The 21665-nt window shown below is 42.9% G+C and overlaps 1 protein-coding gene across 1 annotated transcript in view; it reads left to right on the plus strand.

Annotated features, from left to right (window-relative positions):
- Positions 1–21239, plus strand: part of RHOBTB3 (Rho related BTB domain containing 3) — a gene marked incomplete at both ends in the record, with an annotated part of 29270 nt that extends 8031 nt beyond the window's left edge. Inside the window, 10 exons of the mRNA XM_082013350.1 lie at positions 1026–1218; positions 3647–3798; positions 5397–5508; positions 6315–6683; positions 8785–8897; positions 11293–11404; positions 15047–15220; positions 16403–16569; positions 17458–17554; positions 21124–21239. Of these exons, the coding sequence (XP_081869476.1) occupies positions 1026–1218; positions 3647–3798; positions 5397–5508; positions 6315–6683; positions 8785–8897; positions 11293–11404; positions 15047–15220; positions 16403–16569; positions 17458–17554; positions 21124–21239 (1605 nt within the window). The remainder of the gene's footprint in view (positions 1–1025; positions 1219–3646; positions 3799–5396; positions 5509–6314; positions 6684–8784; positions 8898–11292; positions 11405–15046; positions 15221–16402; positions 16570–17457; positions 17555–21123) is intronic.
- Between the last annotated feature and the right edge of the window lie 426 nt (positions 21240–21665).

Raw genomic sequence — 21665 nt, forward strand, 5'->3', positions numbered from 1 at the left:
TTGTTTTCATTAGAAATCTCTTCCTTATGTCCAATCTACATCTACCCTCTCGCACGTTAGAACCGTTGCCCCGTGTCCTGTCGCTACAGGCCCTGGTATAAAGTCTGTCCCCACCTTTCCTATCAGCCCCCCTTAAGTACTGAAAGGCCGAAATAAGGTCTTTCCGTTCCAAGAGGGCACCGTATTTTAGGGTTTTCAGTTGATCGTCAGTCCTCTGGATCAGTTCCAGATTTCTGTCAAGGGTTTTTGGTCGAGCATAAGCCATGGCTTTCGTTGGTATTTATGAGCTACCTTTAGGTAGAGCAGAAATTGTGAAATTATAGTTCTCGTGACAAATACACAAGTAATAACTCTATATTACATGTGAATCCAGTACCTTTATAAATTATGAGATAGAAAATAATTTTAGAGTGTAAATCTTACACTTGTGGCACAGAACAATGACAAATTAAATGTTAAGTCAAAAAAGAAAGTTTGGTAATGTGAATGAAGTCCTTATCCTGAAGAGGTTAACACTTGTTACTACATGGAAGATATTTTGAAGCAGATAAAAATCACGCACAACTGATGAAACTTGTGTTTAAAGGTCCATGAGTAAATAGCACAGTTCTGTGTAACCTTTGCCCTAAAATGTTGTGATGAATAATGGTTTTGTATGAGTTGCTGCAAACATCTACCACTGAAGCTGCTTTTATTTACTTAATAAAAGCATTTGAAAGTTCAGTAATTCTGCCAGTAAAGTTTCTTCCTGCAAAGCATATTCCTAGATAAACCCTATTTTTGCTTCTTCCTGAAGAATTCCTGAATTAATAAAAGATTATATAAGATTATAAGTTTATTATAATGAACAACGTGTTCTCCAAGCAAGGAAGTATCAAAGGATGAATTTTGCTTTTTGTTGCATGTCTTCAAATAAGAGATTGTCAGTTAAAAATATTTTTGTAAGGTTTTTCATTAAGAATATTGAATAGTTCACCTTTTCATTTGTAGACAGGGAATTCTTGATCAATGTTTTTTCTGTTTAGGATATATTTGACAGTGACTGGTACACCTCTCGCAGTCTCATTGGAGGAGCTGATATTATTGTGATTAAATACTCCGTCAATGACAAGACTTCATTTCAAGAATTAAAGGACAGTTATGTCCCAATGATAAAAAAAGCATTAAGCCACTGTTCAGTTCCAGTAATAATTTCTGCTATTGGTGCAAGAAAAAACGGTATGTATCCAGTCTCCTGTAGTCATAGTTAAAATCTCACTTGGAAGTAAGATATGCTGTCATTTCAATAGAAGCCGATTGTTTTTCCAAGCTGCTAACAGAAACAATTAGTCTGTCAGGGTGACAGTAATATGTGCATGTATTATGGCTCTGAAGACTGGTGTATTGGCAAGAACATTATGCTTAATTAACCCTGGCGATGAAAGGCATCCTGTCCTGCTTTGACCTCTGCAACGACTCTTCTTGTGCAGTCATCACTCAGGGGATTAAATCCAGTGCTTTGGATTGAGCAGCGTACGGTTGAATGTATGAGATGAACCCTGTGGTTGTGAGTTCTCTCTGGTTGTGTCCCAGGTGTGAAATGTGTGTGAGACCAAAACTAAGTCCAGCAGCTTGCAGCCACGGGAGGGGGGGTGGGAAAAGCCCCGAAATTCTCTAGATTGTGGTCGGATGGAGGGACGCAGCAGCTTCAGGTGCCACAAAGTGCTCCACGCTGCCGCGCCAACGGAGGTGGCCTGGCATGGCGCAGTAGCTATGGTATAGCTATGGTATGGCTGTGGTATACCTTACGTGTTTCACACAACACCCTGCCCAGGCTGATCAGTAGGCTGCTGTGAGGGCAGTGCAAATTCATTTTACACTGGGTATTTGCTGGCCACTCAGTGTGAAAATCGAAGTCACGCAACTGTGGAAGGACCAAGTGGACTCACAAGTGTCCAGCAACCGACGAGGGCAAGGCTGGTGAGAACACATTTGGGTGGGCACTTGTAACTCCTGTCTGTTTACATCAGGGAAATAAGGTTCATAAAGAGTACCACAGACACCGATAGAACAGATGTACAGACTTTATTCTGTATTTTCAAACGTTTTGCTTTGTGCTTTTGTTGATTTTCAAATGGCCTTTTTAGTTGTGGGTCCTGATTTTTAATCGTTTTTTTTTTTTCCTAAAGCAATGAATGCAAAACTTGAGCCTGTGAGTTGTCTTTTACTTTATGAGTTTGGCTAAAACAAGTGTTTCCGAGCATTCCTCCTGCTAAGAGTAAGGGACAAGGTGGATGTAGACATTTATTTTATAATGTTAAACTAGATGAATATTTATATTTATATGAATGTTTATATACTTATTATATTTATATATTTATTAATATTTGTAATATTAAGCTATATGAAATACGTTTTCTGTGGACATAATTCTCAGTTTTGCCAGGGACTACTTACATATCTTCTTGCCTGGTGATTGAGAAAGGACTGTTAAAGAACTCTACAACAATTAAATCTTTATTTTCTTCCCTTTACTAATTCACAGATAATGATAAAACATTTTTATGCTCTGAGTTATACAGGGGTAATAATGCTGCCATTCTAAAGGCAAGGTCTTGCTAAACTGATGTTTGTCTTCCCAACACCTTTTCTGACACTTTTTATTTAAGCATAGTGTACCACCAACCCGAGTGACTCCAATACCAGCATTTTGGTTTTCCACTTTTTTTTTTTTTTTTTCTGTCTTCCTCCCTAAATAACGTGGCCGTGGGAGAAGCCAGGCTCTCCAGCCATGGTTTCGCTTTGGGACCTGCCAGAGCAGACTGCTGTGCAGACACAGAGCCCTTTTGTTTCTAGGAGGTATGTGTGAACACAGCAGTTTGCTCATACAAATTACTAAGATCTTAATCCTCTGTAGTAGCAAATGGTGCTGCCAAAAGAAATAAAAAACCCCTGTGTTATTACATATTATCCATAGGTCTGAGCAGAGGAAATTAATGTGGAGTATGCAAGGCACATTTGAAAGCACATCCGTGGCCAGCAAGTTCTTACTGGCATTAAGCGAAGTTGAGCCAGGCTGGCTAACAGTTAAGCCACATAATCGTCAAAAATACATCATCGTCACAATCATCAAAAATACCTATTGTGGTGTAAAAGCCAGAAAGATGCAAAATATGTGTAATGAAATCATATTCTGCAGTATCTATGTGCCTGTAACAGCCGGGACTGCAGTGGAAATTTTCCCCTTCCCTTACTGTGTGTGCTCCCTGCATGGACAGGCCGCAATAATTAAACACGTTTAAGGGTGACATTAATGAATGGTAACACCTGCAGGCTGGTACAACACCTGTGCATATAAGGATAGTGAGGCCCTAAGCCAGTCCTGACTTCTGGAAGTCCTGCTTGACTTTTCCACCTTAGCAAAACTGAACGTAAATCAATGCTAATGAGAGGTAAGCTGCGTTTTGTATAGCAGCTGATGTTTTGAACTGGTTAATAAAAAGTCGTGCTTTTTTTCAGTAATTACAGATTTCTTACTATAAAATGACTGTATTTCTATTTCCCTTTTTATTCTTTTCTAAATAATACATCTTTCCAATTATTTAGGAAGATGGATATTACGGATTATTTGACAAAAAAGGCTTTTTTACATGACTTTTTACCCCAGGAGTGCCTTGCACTTGCCCCCTGTGCACTTCGGACAGGAGGAGCTGTGTCACCACCTCCGAGGGAGTTCAGCTGGCCAAGGAACTAGGAGCCACTTACCTCGAACTGCACACTCTTAATGACTTCTACATACAGAAGTACTTTGGAGGCATGGTGAGTGAGCAGCCCCTGGGCTGAAGGCAGGGTGGCACACGTGGGCGGTGCATAGCCAATGCCAGGGCTTCAGAGAGCGAGCGGAGGCGCACCACAAGCGCTCCCACCGAGGACGAGTTCCCACCAATGCTAGATCCAGACTAGACCTAAGGAAGAAATTTTTCCCCATGAGGATGGTGAAGCCCTGTCCCAGGTTGCCCAGAGAGGTGGTGGATGCCCCATCCCTGGGAACAGCCCAGGTCAGGCTGGAGCAACCTGGGTTGGTTGGCTTGGCTCTTAGATTGGTTGGCTCTGAGCAACCTGCTCTGGTTGAAGATGACCCTGCTTATGGCAGCTCAAACTCTCACAGCTGCTCTACATGTAAAATGAGGCTGGTAGGATTGTTGAATTTAACGTTTTTTTTTTTTAACATATTCTTGTGGTCACTCTGTTTACGCTCGTGATGCAGTTTGCAGTCCTGAGCAAAGCCTGGGGTCAGCCTCAGTGAAGCTGAACAAGGCAGAAGATGGGAAGCCTGTTAAAATGTCCCACTTCTAGTGAGCTTGTTCTTTTCCCGCTCTTCTGAAGACAAAAAAAGCCCACTGGGCAGTTTCTAAATACAGTCTTTCAGGTTTATTTGTCTTCTCCACTAAATTTATCACTACGATTACATTGATATTTCATTTTCAGTTTTATGAGGTATTGTAAGCTCAGCCTTTTTTTGAACGTTTTGGTTACTCTCCCAGTGGCGTTTGGGCTTGAACAAAAAAATGCAGTTCTTTCGGCACAGTAATTTCACTTGGTCTGTGCTGTTGTTGTCCCTGATGTGTAAGTGCAGTCTGTTTCCATGGGATTTGATAGCAACTTGGAATATCTGACTCAACAGTTAGCCAGTTTTTATTGGATCCCTTTATTCCCAATTAAAAACAAGGAATCCACTCCACACCTGGTCCAGCCAGAGTATTTTTCTAGTTTTTAGAAAGCACTATATGTGCTACAGTAATACCTTGGGTGATAAAAGCATTTAAGACATGCATTAACTCGAACTGAAGCACCCTTTGTGCCTCTTCACGCCTGTAAAATGGATCATTTCCCCTCAGGTACATTTTTATTGCTGTGATCATGCTTGTAGTCTGTCCCGGTGAAACAAACCTTGCCCACAAAGACCACCTTGTAAATGTGACTTTTTCAGAGGACACGGTAGTGTTGCGTCGTGGTGGTGGTGGTTAGCTGCAAGCTGGAGAGCTCGTACATGGTTCTGTTACTTCCACCACTTGCACCGGATTGTTATCCGTCAAGTCTTATTCTTCTCTGTAATTCTGTAATTAGCATCCGCGGGAGTTGGTAAATTGAATATTTTTGTGCCTGTCATTTCTGGGAAGATTAAATACGAGAGAATTAACTGCCATCATCTGAATAAATAGCCTTTTAAATTGTGCTAATTCCAACTACATTTGGTACCTGCTCCTGCTAAAGGGGTGCTGGGACTCTCCTGGATGACTGTTCATAGTGGCAGCAGCCTCGCTCCTGCATACAGCACCCACTAGTTCTCCTTGAGTTTAATGTCTAGGTTGTTCTCGAATAACTGGGTTTTTTTAAAAATACATTTCGTGTTTTAGCTGGAGTATTTTATGATCCAAAGTTTGAATCAGAAGTCATCTGAAAAAATGAAGAAAAGGAAAAAGACGCAGAAGTGCCGTCGAGTTCAACCACCTCAGCTTGAACAGCCAGGTGCTCGCTGATATCTGGTCTCTAGCATCGTTCGTTATGTGTGTCATCTTCTTTGTGCATTACTGTGAGCTGTGCTGTCTGTCACCAGCTATTCTGGTTATGTTCCGCTGGTTGCATCCTCTTTTAGTGATGGTTTAATTAATTTGGGGTGAATTGTATAGCAATGTGTAACATTGCAATGAACTTCTAATTTATTTTAGGCAAAAATAATAGGAGTGGTTTTCTGGTGCACTTGATGAAATAATGCAAACGTGAATTAATAAAAGCTTTATATAAAAGCTTTACATAAAAATTACAAAAGAAAGTCATTACATTATGCTTTATTATTCTACAGTATCGTCAAGTAATCTTTCTGTTTGTTGCAAATAAAACAAGGGAGAGGTGTATGCCCTGCACGTGATTTCTGAGCATCTGATGCATATATTCAGTGAAATAAGGACTGACAAGTAGTCACCTCTAAATAGGTAGTTGTCTCTTCTCACACGTACTGGAAATTCACTCAGATCCTTAAAGGTTTGGCATTCACAGGCAAGGTTTCTTTCAAACATAAGTGCCTAAAGAGGTTTTGTAAAAGGCCGGCCACTTTCTGCTAAACGAAGTATTTCTTATATTTCTTATTTTACTGTACTAAGTATTTAAATTTTTAGAGTATTTTACTAAACATATTCAAATGGCATATGAGATATTTTCTTACCGAATACCTCTTTCAAAAGTTGTCCTTCAATTTGACCAGGTCTCTGGGAATAGAGTTGTCCTGTGGTTGCTACTTGCTTCAGTTTTACAGCCTGGCTCACTGTCTTTCGCAGAAAAAATGCCGATCTTAAAGGGCGAAGCCTCGCACTACGACGCGGACCTGCACAACCTGCTCTGCTGCTGCCAGTGTGCGGACGTGGCGTTTTGCCCCGAGGACCTCAGCACGGTGGTGGAGGCTCACAAGATCATCCTCTGCTCCGTCAGCCACCTCTTCATGCTCCTTTTCGAGGTGAAGAGCCCCGCCGACATCCACGATGCCTCCATCGTGCGGACGGCACGCAGCCTCTTCGCGGTGGAGGCGGGGGCCGCCTTCCCCCCGGCCCCCCGCGGCGTCCCACCCTGCGTCCCGCCGGTGAGGGTGGTGGTGAAGGACTCCGTCTTCTGCTCTTGCCTGCCAGACATCCTCCACTTCATTTATTCAGGTATCCCCGGGAATGGGTCTGGCTGCTCATCTCCCTACAGTCTCATGAAGGAGAGGAGCCTCCCTCGCCCTACGGAACGTGCCCGCGCTGCTGGGAGATGACGTGCTGCCCTGTTGCTACGTCTGTTTTGCCCCTTGTGATTATTACGAACAAAGTCTATATGAAAAAAGCCCCTCGCCTAGGTTTAATAAAATTAAGTTAGTTGTCAGTTCATGTCTAATGAGCATAAATTAAGCACAATATTCTACTGAACAAAGTCCGTGAACTAACATCGACAATATTCAAAAGCTTTGCCAAAAAAATCTAGAGTTTGAGACACTTTCAGATTTCGGGCTTTTAAAATATTTTAAAATGGTTGCATGTTCTAAAGACATTGACGAGAGTGCAGGCTTACTTAAGAAAACTCAAGTGATTTCTCTTCTGGCTGTGATGCTGCTGAAGAGAAAACGCTGATAACTGGTTGCAGTGCAGGAGAGTCTGATATGTTGCATGTGTTTTGCTACCAGTTCAGTACGGGCAGTGTCCTCACCTACCTAACCCCAGCTGTCTGCTAGAATGGCACTGATATTTTTCTTTTTAAGTGTTGCTTAGGAATCCTCAGGTGAAAGAGAATTTTTTTTTTTTTTTCTGGAAGTACCTGATACCGATTTATTCTTTATAAAATATTTTGCAAGATGTCGGTACATAAGAATATGTGTTTTATAATTGTTGAAAGAATTGGTAGGCTTTTTAATGATGCATTCTGATTTTAACTGTAATTTTTAAAAACCCCAAATAATTATTTTGTTAGAACTGCATCGAAAAAGAAGCTTAGTCAATCTCTGTGGACTGATACCTGCCTGATACATGGAAAGGATTTCTGCCTTAGTAGCTGAGGCATGAGCTCTGGCTTGTGAAGACAAAAGGGAGACTCTTTCAGCTTTCAGTCAGAGTTTGCACACCAAAAACATTCCTTTCAGTTCTTTCCAAACCAGTGTCAAACATAAGGAACAGATGCAGACGTTTTCAGTATGAACGCGTTGATTTTTTTCATTTGCTGGTGACGCGAGTAGAGGATTAAACCTGGAATTTCAGCTGGTGAAAGACAAGTGCGTCTGCTGCCTTCTGCGTATTGGGCTTATGTCGGCCCAAGAGGTGGGAAACGTTGTACAGTTGTGGATGAAACCGCCGTAAGTCACAGCTGCCAACCTCAACAGCCACTGCCCTGTTTGAGGCCCGGCGGGGTCGTTCAAAGATGTTTCAGGCACAGGCTGAGAAGAGATCAGGTCACGTCGTTTCCAGCCTTTCGGGACCGCGGCGCCGCGCCGGTGGGGTTACGAGCACCTCCCGTCCGTCCGGAACGCGCGGGAGCCGCGCGCGGCCTGTCAGCCTCCGCCGCCGCAGCGCGCCTCAGGGCTGCGCTGGCTCGTGCCTGGCCTGGGCTGCGGCTGCCTCTGGCTCTGCCGTGCTGCGTGGCCCTGGCGTCGCAGCGGAAAGCCACCAAAAAGCCGCGTGGTGCCTGTGAGACTGACCCCAGCAAAGTCTGTAAGGATAAACTGTGTTTGCCTTAATGCCCGTCAAGGCTTTTAGATTTTCCCGGAAAGCTGCTGAGAGACCTGAGAGAATATCAAGGCTTTGACTCTGAAAACAAGCGAAAAAAAAACGCCGCTGCAAACGTGGTGCTGTTTTTAGCTACCGGTATTCAGAATTTAACTGTGCCTGAAGCTTTTCTGGTTCAGGCACCTGCACAGCAATGCAACCGGCAATATGAGCCCAAGCTAAAGAACCTCCATAAACACTGAAACATTCAGGATTTTTTTCTGAATGTCTACCTGCAATATGTAGTGATCGAACTGGGAGGAATCCAGGAATTGATTTTGAAAGCAAGGGAGATACCATAATCTGCCTCTATTTCATTGCATTTTTGTAAAAGTGCTGTGGAAGTTTTATAGTACAAGAAGATCTGCATCTTGCCCTTCCTAAGCACACAGATCTGGCTGATTTATATGCAAAAAAAAATGCTTTCTGCAGGATCTGTTTGGCATTGATATCATCTTTTCTCTGCCTGCTAAGGCCTGTGCCTTGTTGATTTATAATCCAGCTTTGCCTGATCTTGTGACAGGTGCTTTCCAGTGGGAACGATTAGAAGAAGATATAAAAAAGAAGTTGAAGGATCCAGAAAAAACTGAACACGTGCTTGAGAAAGTTAAATGCATCCTGAAAACTCCAGGGAAGGTACATCTAACTCTCTTGGGGTAATTGTTAGTATCAGTTACTTAAATTCTTGGGAAATTGTTTCGTAGGCAAGGTTTCTTTTTCAGTCTCTGCTTTAAACTCACTTTGGCTTACACAGCTTTTATTACTTTATCAGTAGGTTGTTCACAGGCAGGTACACAACAGAAACAGAGATGCTGATGTAAAGTGCAGAATTACTGTAACTGGTAAAAAGCACACAGTAGGTATCCTGAAAAGGCTACTTATATTCACAGCTTTGCACATTGTCTAACAATACGATTAATGTGTTCCTAATTCTCATGTAATAGAGGCTGCCCAGGAAAGCTTTGCTTTCCTGAATATGTGCCAAAAGTTATGTTTCTGCAGTGGATTGGGAGAGTTGGTTTCTTTTCTAAGTGCTGTGATGTGGAAACCTGTCTATAGCTCAATGTATTTAATTCAGCAGATGACTTCACAGTAAAATGTAATTCATGTCACATTATCATGTTAGTAAAAAGTTACAATAGAGAATTAGTTTTAACAGCTGATAGAACTTACACATTCCCCGATACTATAGAACTTGCACAAAGTGTTTCTGTCAATTTAAATGGGAAATCTTGGACTGACTTGAGATAACATAAAGATCAAAAAGTTTCTTAGCTGTTTTAAGCTTCTGATTGCTCAGCTGTAGTCTTGCCAGTCCTAAGTGTCCGCAGCTAAAACATTCATAGGGTTGGATTTAGAAAGTCCTGAAAACTTTTGAGATAGTAAGCCTGAGTCGTTTTTGTTTCTTTTGGGTTTTTTTTATGCTTTCAGGATACTTTTATTTCACATTTAAAAGTTTTCCTTCAAAGGCATAGAAATGAGTTGTGATTTTTTTTCTTGATAAAATTAAAAATTAATTAATAAATTAAATAAGATTTTAACCATAAATTCAACCTCATCTGAATTTTATTTGTCACAATCTACAATATGATGTTGATGTTGTTCCTGTTGGTAGCTTTCGATTCCATTTTGAAAGTAACAAAAACAAACATGAAAAACTACCTGGAAGTACTGGGTTTTGGAAGGTGTTGTTGCTAGCATGCCCAGATTATGGTAAGGGAAGTCTCTGCTGTCATGGTTTAGCCCCAGCCGGCAGCTAAGCCCCAGGCAGCTGCTCACTCACTGCCCCGCGGCGGGAGGGGGGCGAGAATCGGAAGGGTAGAAGTGAGAACACTCATGGTTGAGACAAAGACAGTTCACCAGGTGAAGCAAAAGCCGCGCACGCGAGCAGAGCAGAACAGGGAATCGGTTCCCCACTCCCCACGGGCAGGCAGGGGCTCGGCCATCTCCGGGGAAGCACCATCACGCCTAACAGTGACCAGGGAAGAGAAACACCATCGCTCTGAACGTCCCCCCCCTTCCCTCTTCTTCCCCCAGCTTTATATGCTGAGCATGACATCCTATGGAATGGGATAACCCTGTGGCCAGCCTGGGTCAGCTGTCCTGGCTGTGCCCCCTCCCAGCTCCCCGTGCACCCCCAGCCCCCTCGCTGGCCGGCCAGAGCATGGGAATCATCATAGAACCACAGACCAGTTTGGGCTGGAGGGATCTTTCCAGGCCACCCAGTCCAGCCCCCGGCCGTGAGCAGGGACATCCCCAACCAGAGCAGGGTGCCCAGAGCCCCGTCCAGCCTGACCTGGGGGGTTCCCAGGGACGGGGCATCCACCACCTCTCTGGGCAACCTGAGAAGCTGAAACGTCCTTGACTGCTTAGCGACAACTAAAGACATCAGTGTGTTATCAACATTCTTTCCATCCCAAATCCAAAACACAACACTATACCCATTATCAGGAAGGAAAGTAACTCTGTCCCAGCCCAAACCAGCACAGTGCTTCAGCCTGTGAGCTCTCCCTGCCTCTGTGGAGGCAATTTCAGGGCAATATCAAGAAACACACAACTTTCGTCTGCCTGGCATCCGTATGCGGCATCGTGCTGGCTGGTGGATGTGTGTCCCATCAGTGCTCCCCCAGAACCCACAAACCTCGTGTACCTGCAGCCTTGGGTCCAAAGAGGGCATGTATGAAAAAGTTTGGAGTCCAGAAGATTCATGATGCGGTCAAACCTGCCCAGAGGTGCTGGATGGGGGAGTTCTGTCACAGGTCAGAAAGTACCAAGGCGAGAGCTGGGGTGTCAGAGCAGAAGACAGAGACGCGTTGGAGCTGCTGCACTGTAGGAAATAGGAAAATGAACAATAGAGATGATTGCAGAGGATCGCATGTGCGAGAGGCACAGCTGAGTAGCGTTAGCAAAAGAACATAAAGTCAAAAGCAAAAGGCTGTTGTTTTGGTTCCCCCTATAAATGATGTCTTGTAATCTTTTATTTTGTGGGCAACTACACATGACAGTGTTTTATTAATAATTTATTTTGCAGCTAAACACCGTAAAGGACTGCAGATCTCACCAGATAAAGCGGCTGTATAATACTTCTCTCAGGCTGTTTTTTAATACGCCTGTCCTAGCTGATGTCATCTTCAAAATACAAGGTACAGTACCTTTCAGCATGGGCACCGCTGTTCCTCCAGCATGTCTCTTTGCTGCAGGAGAGTGCGAAATGGAGGTGACTCTATTTTCTGTTGCATCAAAACTAAGAAATTGTATATACTTTGCTATCATTGTGGAAAACACTTTTTGCTTAGAACTAATGCTTGTCCCTATGGATGCTTTACAGCAGCGTCCATCCTCAGCGTGGGTTGTTGGGGCTGAGCCTGTACAAATGCCCTCTGCCTGTCATGGTGGACTTCGTGCCTCTGATTCACGCACACCCCGTGGAGGCTTAGCAAACGAGGGATGTTCTGCAGGAAAGGCTCCTGCAATGGCATAGCACCAAGGTAGCAGGGATAAACCAGGGACTGCACCGCAGGGGACAGTGATTTCATTTTAAAATCCATTTATCTTGCTCACGTTCCCATCTGCACAAGCACTGGGACATACCCAAGGGCTCTGCCCAGCATCAAACCTTGGAGAGGCATGGACTTACGGAGTCTGATGAGGAGCGGCTGAGGGAACTGGGGGTGTTCAGTCTGGAGAAGAGGAGGCTGAGGGGAGCCCTCATCGCTCTCTGCAACTGCCTGAAAGGGGGTTGTGGTGAGGTGGGGGCTGGTCTCTTCTCCCAAGGAACCAGCAATAGGACAAGAGGAAACGGCCTCAAGTTGCACCAGGGGAGGTTTAGACTGGGTATTAGGAAAATGTCTTCACTGCGAGAGTGGTCAAGCATTGGCACAGGCTGCCCAGGATGGAATCACCATCACTGAAGGTGTTCAAGAGACGTGTAGATGTGCCACTTGGGACATGGTTTAGTGGGCATGGTGCTGTTGGGTTGATGGTTGGACGTGATGATCTTAAAGCTCTTTTCCAACCATAATGATTCGGTGATATGAGTCTGGTGGCCATGTCTACACTCATTGTCCTCAGTGAAAAGACCAGAGATGCCGGTTATTGACTCCTGACCACCTTCCCTCTGTCCATCTCAGGCTGCTGCTGGCTGTGGATGTGCCTTTCTCTACCCTTCAGAAGCTGACAGGGACTTACATCCCACTCCTGTGCCTTCTTAGGCTTTATTCACTGGCCTTCTTCCCACAGCATGAGGCATCCCTAGAAATGCACATAGATGTGCTGGGGTTTTGATGACCTGCTAATCTATGTACCACCAACACCTGCTGCATTTTACTGCCCTTCTAGATGCTCCTGTACCGATCTTCATGTTTCTGTCACAGGTCTCTGCAACTTCTGTATGATAGGTGACTGCTTGTGAAAGCAACCGTCAGCCTTGCAGTTGCCTAGGTTAGACCTGCCTCTTGCTTAACCCTACGGCTGTGAAAAGAAGCATCTAAATTATTGTGGGTTTTGGTTTTTTTTTAAAAAAAGAAGCCTGTTGAGGTTATGGTAATTGTCTAGTTCTCTTTGTGGCCAGGATTAAAAAGATGAGGGGGAGCAGCTTTCCATGCCGACTTGTCTGTAACAGGCTGTTGAGTTGCAAATGTTGTTGGTGGCGTTACGTAGGTCTGTTCTCAAAGATGCCAAGCGCTCCTCAGCAAAGCCACGGGCAGGAGCTGTGCCGGTGAAACTTGTCTTCTGTTCCCATTTTGTCTGCAAAGAATGTCCTTGGGTGCAACAATATGCTGCGGTGTCATGGGTGACTTTTTGTGGAAACTAAATGCATTCACCCTTAAAAATAAAGGCACAGAGCGAGGGAAAGTGTCGCATGTGTTTGTGAGAACAAGAATGAGACTTTTTTAAATGCTAATGATTTTCATAATTTGTGCACGCCCACCCTTCATGCAGAAGTGGTCTTTTAGAATTAGACAATTGTTAATTATTTTCAGTTTTAAACCTCAGAGCCAAATATGAAGTATTAATACATCAAACATAAGCACGTGAGGACAAGCAGATTCTTTCTAGATGTTCTGTTTAATAGACAGGAAAAACAAAACAATCTTTGAAAATGAGAACAAAATACTGATGCTGAGTTTAATGACATGAATAATTCATCTCAGTGTCCCACTCCTGAGAGAGGCTTCGTGGGAAGTTGATGAAACCATACCACTACTACCTATTGTATAGAAAAGAAATTACTGCCAAATGCATTGGCAAGTATTTTTTGAAAAGCGTGCTTAGCCACTACTAAACTGTAAGCTGTTTTTCCTAATGCTTCATAAATCTTCCAAACCTTTTTTCTCTAGCTCATCAGCCACAATAATTGTATTAAAATTAGATAATTACTTATAGAACCTGAAGGCTTTAGTCTTGATCAGGCAAATATATTATCAAGTCTTCAACTAATTCCTTGAATACTGGGGGTTGCTTTGAGCTTTCCAGCTTACAAAAGTACTTGGGAGCTATTGAAAATGGGAGTCTCTTATGTCTGTGTAAAGACTCATAATATGACTGAACCTCCTAATTAGTAGGTAAATATCCAGTTGCGTGCACATGCAGAACAGCATGCCTGTCTTACATCACACCTGCATCGTGTATTGCTCACGTCATGTGTGAAAATCTATAATACCATTCACGAAAATCTATAATACCATTCACATGTGTTCTCTCCCTGTAGAAATACGTAAATTTTGTATGTAGCTTAGACAATTTGGAAGTAGACGCGCAAGTGAATAGCAATAGAACAAAAATTAAAAAGTGCCAGATGTGTTCAAGGAATTAGGTAGGTGATAGGGTTGTGGTTAAGGAGGAAATTACGACAGTAACTTCTGTAGAAGTATTTACGGTATATTTATCTTGCATGTCATTTGAGCTGTTTATTACAATTTCGATTAAAACATTTACATCCGACTGTAAGCTCTCATTCTGTCTTTGGTTGCTGTCCTGCCTGGCACTTGTTTGGCACTCTTTTGCACACAGGACTGTCCAGTTCAGCTGGGCTCTGCAGAAGTCCGAGTGTCAGGGCTGGCAGCTCAGGTCATCAACGTTTTCATTAAGAGCCTGTAAGACCTCTACCACCTTGGGCTGTTAACCTTACTAGGTCTTCCAAATGCTGCAGTAAAGTAAATGATTCACTTGCAAATATTACAAAAGGGAAAAATTTCTGGAAAAATTTATCAGCATTATTTTCGTAAGACAACCATCAGGAAATTCAGTTAGGCAAAATATTTAATCTGGTTAAATTCATACCTACTTAATGGATTTAATGGAATTTCATCTGGTATAATTTGCCTTTCTCTGCTTTGTGTGGTTATGTGAAAGGAACACACATTCATTACCAATGGGATTACTGATGAATACAAATTACTGATTTGCATAATAATTCACAGCACTGCATATTTATGCAATGGGCCAGTTAGTGTAACTGGTGTAATGACAGTGGTGTCAGATTTTTTGCGAGTTGAAAGCCTGTTTCTATCTGATAAAAGTTTGACCTATTTGGAGCACCTGATGTTGGGAGCAGGTTGTCACAATAAATTTATATTCCTTTTTGTTTGCTGGTGGCTACTAGGCAGATGTAAACATTTTGACTGGTATAGAGTGTGTTGTTAGTAATGTATTGGATATTGTTAATTTTAAACACTTTAATCATGTTCAGTGAATTGAAGGCCTTCTAAGAAGATATCAGCTTTAAAATCCAGATCTTTCTGTGTATATAAAATCATCATAGATTTTTGTCTTGCATCCTGCAGGTGCAACTGTACCAGCCCACAGAGCAGTTCTGGTAGCTCGCTGTGAGGTAATGGCAGCTATGTTTAATGGTAATTATCTAGAAGCAAATAGTATTCTCGTTCCAGTGTATGGGGTTTCCAAAGACACTTTCCTCTCCTTTCTAGAGTATCTTTATACCGACTCCTGCTGCCCAGGTAAGAAAATTTAAAAGTACATGTATATCTGTTACTCATTTTTCCGCAGTGGGGCATTGATAGAGAGTAATGTAGCAGCATTTATTTAATTGAAAAATGCCAATATTTTAATGTATAATGTCTCAAGAAAGAGAACTTGTTCATATTGTGCAAAAAAAGTAATCAATTCAGCCTTATTCAAGTAAACTCAACTGCAGGCAGAACAAATATCAGTATTAAGATGCTGTATTTGTTTTGTGCTTACGTAGCAAGACAAAAAACTGTGAAATGTCATTTCTGGTCCATTATAATATTTGGAATTCTTCTACATCATAACAGCTTTCTAATCTCAATTCTGGGTTCTATTTCAAAACTGTAATTTTGTTTAGCACATATGTTGTTAAGTTTAATATGAACAAGGCTAAATTGCACGAATACCTTATCTATACACATGGATATCTTACTTGTATGTAAAACCAGAAAAAAGTGTCTCAACTGGAGTATTTGGCTAGAAAAATTGAGCTAGAGCATTCCTTCTGTCTTAACCTTTGTCTTTTTTAATGAGAAGAAAATCTACAAACTAAATAAGAAATTTTATTTAAATACAGATAATTTTCCTTTGATATAATGAATGAATGAATGATGACATGTATTTTTGCTTTGTTTTCTTTTTAAATAATTCTACCTTGTGCTTAGGCTTTCCCGTACGTTTCTCTTTTTAGTTTGTCTAACATTTCATTGCCCATCAGTTTAAATATGCAACACTGTACAGTATTTTTTTAAAAATACAGTTGATTTGGTTTCTTTTTGGCCTTTTTACTATACTTTCTTGTACATGTATCATAGAGGTTCTTTTTTGAATGAGAAGTTAGAAATCTAAAGCCTGTTATTAATCCTTACTTTAAATAGACCGGCAGCATTTGACTCAGCATCTTCAAGGTACAGGATATTGACAACAATTTATTACACTTACCTTCTAAAAAGTACTAACTACTCTTTTCCTGCTAATTAAATAGTTCATTTGGAAAAAGAGAGTGATATAGGAAACTTATAATGATAATAATGAAAAATAAAAGGAGGTGATCACCAGCAATTTGATTTTGTGTTCATTGTTAGATGTTTAAAAGATGATTCGGTGAAAAGTGTCTTTGATAGTCTTGTCAAACAGGTAAAATATATGTCACATGTCTTCTTGTTTTTCAGCCAGTATTCTCCAAGCTATGTCCCTCTTGATCTGTGCAGAGATGTACCAAGTAATGAGACTCCAGCATATTTGTGAGCTTTACATTATCACACAGCTTCAGAGCATGCCTAGCAGGGAACTGGCATCCACAAGTCTCAGTATTGTTAGCTTGCTCAAAAAAGCTAAGGTATGGGTTGTATATATCAAATAAGAATATCTATGTTGATTATAATTTGTGGGGGTTGTTTAATTGTTACAATTTTTAAGATCTTAATAATTTCCATTCCCAAGGACAAACATTGATATGCAACCTGTTGATATCTGGTGGCACAAGGCTGGCTAAAATAAGGGCTTCAACCTTTTATTGCAGAATGTGCAGTCATACACTGTGTGAAATCACACAGTCATAATCTGTGTGATTTCCTTCATCAAGGACACATTGCAGCATCAGATTAATTACAGCTTCTGCCAGAAAAGGCAGTGAAGTGAAGGGAAGTGAAGATGCACTACTTCCTCTTTTAGTCAAAAAGAAAATTGTATGATGTACGAGTGGCAAAGGAAATCCAACCTGGTAGAATATTGAGTGAAATACATAAAAAGCATGAAAAGAAAAGATTAGAGGCTGGAAAAAGAGAAAGAGTAAAGACAGATTGGGAAAACAGAAGAAGAAAACAAAACCTGAATTGTTTACAAGTCTTGGGTAGGATATTGTCTTAAGTGAACAGCATTTTGTGGAGAGAGAGAAGACAACAAAACCAACATGCTGCACTTCTTACCTTCCTTTTTCTGAAGCTCTGCTTCTGCGCAGAAAACAAAAATTTCCAAGATTCGTGACCAAAGGGGCCCCAGGGGTTAGGTCACACCTCTGTGGGAGGGAGTTTTATTGTTCACTCATGAGTCTCCATCTATCTACATATTTCCAGCAATAACTTTTCCTTCATCATCTCCTACAGTCAAAACTTCATTTGGTAAAATGCTATGTTGACAGTGGAAATCTAAAATATTTTGACATGCAAAGCATGGTTGTGTTTTAGACATGATAGTATTAAGTAATGTGTTTCCTTTCTTCTCACAGTTTCACAATTCTGATTGCCTTTCAACTTGGCTTCTTCATTTTATTGCCACTAACTACCTCATCTTCAGTCAAAAGCCTGAATTTCAAGATCTTTCAGGTAATTTATTAATTACTTGTAAAACAATAAATGTTTTGCAGTTCTGCTTAGATAGGCATGAGAGACTGGACAATAATACTCCTGCATGAGAAGGTGATTAGGACTTCTTTAGGATACACAGTCTAGTCCCGTCCAGAGTCTTTGAGCTGGATGGTTGACCGCCCTGCTGTGAGACCAGCACGTGACACATGAAGAGCAGTATAGCCAGCAACCGCATCCCCCTCTCTTTTGGTTCCTGTGCTGATGGCCAGGTTCCCACCCATAACTGAATCGACTAGGGCAGGTTGGTCATTGTATGTCAACCCCTCTACCTATGTGTATAATTTTGTTTAGCTTGTACATTTGAGTCAAGGTAATGAGTCACTTCCAAGTGATCTTTAAGAGTTGGGGTTTTCTTTGAAGAAAATAGGATTCTTATAGTATTCTCCAGCAGATCTCATGAAATCAAATAACTAATGTCCATTCAAGTAAATAAACCCAGATTCTTCCAGGGAACTGATACTTATTTTCCCAAACAGTATGTTTGTTTCCTGACATGTAACTCTAGAAAGTTTTGCTTATTGCCTGTGGGATTTTTCATCATCCTAATGAAGGTGATCTTGATGAGTGCATCTTTTTGACCTGTGGTTCATATTCAGACTGTTGGTATGGGGCCAGTGTATTCCAGAAGGAATACAGAAGCAAAGAAAGGAGAGGTAGGTCTTCCCTGCTTTGTTTGAACCTGGAATTTGTCTTTCAGTGGCCCATCTGTGCATCTTCTGAAATTGCTATTTTGTATAGCCTGATCTTGATTAAACATGAAAGAGCAGGGCACTGGTGCTGGCAGGTGTCACCTACCAGTGGGTTTGGTCCAGACTTGACTTGCTTTGCTTCCCTTCCTGGTGGTTCAGATGGCAAGGTGTTTTCAATAACTGTCTGTGGTATCTTCCTTGTGACAGACCTTTGGTCTCAACCACGCTGAGGTTCTCCTGAAGCTGCAAGAATCAGATTGTCCTCTCCATTTGTTGAAGGTGGGAAGTGCCTCTGGCTTCCCCTTGGTGAGGCAGGAGAGCACAGAGACCCTTTGACTTAGAGTCACTGCAGAGCTCAATCTAGGCACATCTACTTGCCCATTTCCCATTTCCCCTGTGGGAAATCGATTTACCAATATTGCTTATTAATTTTTTTTTCCGCTGTGGAAAGTAGTAATAATAGCACTTCTGTCTCCATGTTGTAGTTATCCTGATGGATATCAGGCTGCATATGAGCCTGTTTTGAAACTCATCACAGAATCACAGAATCATTAAGGTTGGAAAGGACCTCTAAAATCACCAAGTCCAACTGTTAACCCAACACCACCATGCCCACTAAACCATGTCCTGAAGTGCCACATCTACACATTTTTTGGACACCTCCAGTGATGGTGACTCCACCACCTCCCTGGGCAGCCTGTGCCAATGCTTGACCACTCTTGCAGTGAAGACATTTTCCTAATACCCAGTCTAAACCTCCCCTGGTGCAACTTGAGGCCGTTTCCTCTCGTCCTATCGCTGGTTCCTTGGGAGAAGAGACCAGCCCCCACCTCGCCACAACCCCCTTTCAGGCAGTTGTAGAGAGCGATGAGGGCTCCCCTCAGCCTCCTCTTCTCCTGACTGAACACCCCCAGTTCCCTCAGCCGCTCCCCATGCTCCGTTGCCCTTCTCTGGACACGCTCCAGCACCTCAGCATCCTTCTTGTAGTGATGGGTCCAAAACTGAACACAGGATTTGAGGTGTGTGGTGTTGCAGTGATGTTTCTGATAAACATCACTTATCGGTACTTGTCAGCACTTGAGAGTGCGCGAGTAACTTGGGGATGAACTGTACAATGTCACCACACCAGATGTCTGCTGTGCCATGGCCTGGAGTTTCCTCCATGCTTCCACCACTCGTGGAGCATCGAGGGCTGATGCAGAGCGATACTAAAGCTGATGGCTCTGGGATGAGATTTCTGAACTCTCCGGTGGGTGGCTGATACCAGGCTGGCTGTTTTGGAAAGTGCCTGTGGATTAACTCGAAGGAAAAGGGTACCAGTGGACCAGTATCCTTTGAGATTTGATGTCCACTTGCCTGGCAGCCTGTCCTTTGCTTTTCTCCCTCCTCTGAGTCCCATCTGCATGATTCACTGAAGGGTTGATGTGCTCTGCTCTGCTCTCAAACTTGCACCGAGACAGCCAGAGGAAAGAAACAGGACCGCATAAGTGAATATAGGTGGGTGGGGTGGAGCCCTCTGATCCAGCTTGCCAAACGCTCTCAGGCGCATTCAGGTGGGAGCACGCTTCCCAACGGCAGCAGTTACGGGTAGCTGACCCGTCTTAGGACTCCAAAACACGACATCAGCTCAAGGTTCAGGGGAAGCGCCGCAGCACGAGGCAGCAGCTCTCTAGGGACCTTCCCACAGCTGAAACCTTCAGAAGCATCCCTGCAATTTGCAGAAGGCAAGCGGGTGGATGCTGCCTGCTGCCCACTTTTACTGCAGCCTCCCTGACCCTCGCCCTCCCCGGCGGCAGGTCTCTCTGCTGTGCCTTGGCCTGGGCCCCAAAAAGGTCTGGGCAACCCTGCTGCAGGATGACTTGGGAAGATCTGGGGTAGGGAGGATATCTGTTTCTGAAAAGGCAAAGGGGATTCAGAGGGCTGGAACAGCTCTGCCGGGAGGACAGGCCGGGAGAGCTGGGGGGGCTCAGCCTGGAGCAGAGAAGGCTCCGGGGAGACCTTCCTGCAGCTGCCAGGGCTGAGAGGGGCCTGTAGGAAAGGTGGGGACGGGCTTGTTAGCGGGGCCAGGAGTGACAGCACAAGGGCCGCTGGGTTTAAACTAGAAGGGGGCGGGTTTAGACGAGATCTAATGAAGACATTTTTCACGAGGAGGGTGGGGAAGCCCTGGCCCAGGTTGCCCAGAGAGGTGGTGGATGCCCCGTCCCTGGGAACCCCCCAGGTCAGGCTGGACGGGGCTCTGGGCACCCTGCTCTGGTTGGGGATGTCCCTGCTCATGGCCGGGGGCTGGACTGGGTGGCCTGGAAAGGTCCCTTCAGCCCAAACTGCTCTGTGGTTCTACGATTCATCTAAGCAATACGGCTAAAAAGTCCATTACATGATTTCATCGGTGACAAAAGACACATGCCATAAAAAAGTCTTGCTGAATTCTTAATGCTCGCCTCACCTTGCTCTCTGTAACAATCCTGAGACAAACTGTTGGCATAATAACTCCTTTCTAGTCTTGCAGCATAGAAAACCCCTTGCAGGTCATTGCCACATCTGCTTATTTTCTAAGGATAAAGAATATTCATCTTTAGGATAATACCTCTTCACTCTTTAATGACTATTGTGTTTATTTCATCAAGTAACTTATTTATTGCTGACTTAAAGGCAAGGGACCATTGTGTGGTAACATTTACATCTGCACTACAGTAAGACCTAGGCAAAACGGACAGCACTCATCTTTACTTTTCTAGTCATATTTATATCCTTTGTGTTTGTTAACCTATTTTAACAGACGTTTTGCACTTGTGCTATGTGTTTGGATATTACATTTAATTCCTTTATTGCTTTGTTTAGTGGAGGAGCGCAATTTTGTAGAGATGCACAGATGGCCCTCCAATTTGTACATGAAGCAGCTTGCTGATTACAGGAACTACGTCCACTCTCAGAAATGCCATTGCACGGTCATGTAAGAAGACTGAACATGCGCAAAGTGCATCTCCACAGGGGCATCTCAGACTGGGAATCGTATGGACTAGAAAAATCATGTCAGGAGCAAAAAAAGACGCTGATCTCCCCTGCAGTGCTCTATGCCATGCTGCGAGGCACTTACTAATGTTCCTTGCTTTGAGAATAAACCACTCTACCTTTTTCCTTAAAGCTTTGAGAAATGTATCATAAGGATTTATTTCAAGCACAAGGATTTCACATATTTCATGGGGATTAAACGTAGTACGGGGCTGTGTCATGACTGTCATCTGTTCCCCCTTATAGTTTCTTTATTGGTTATTTTATTGGTGTTCATGGTTATTTTTGGTTGCTAAAACAGCATCTGTTGAAAACAGATTTTTTTTTTTTTCAAATCTGTGTACAATAGGAGCACAGTAGCAGTGCACGGA

The sequence above is a fragment of the Phaethon aethereus genome, assembly GCF_964289735.1.
Source record: "Phaethon aethereus genome assembly, chromosome: Z".
NCBI classification, from domain to species: domain Eukaryota; kingdom Metazoa; phylum Chordata; class Aves; order Phaethontiformes; family Phaethontidae; genus Phaethon; species Phaethon aethereus.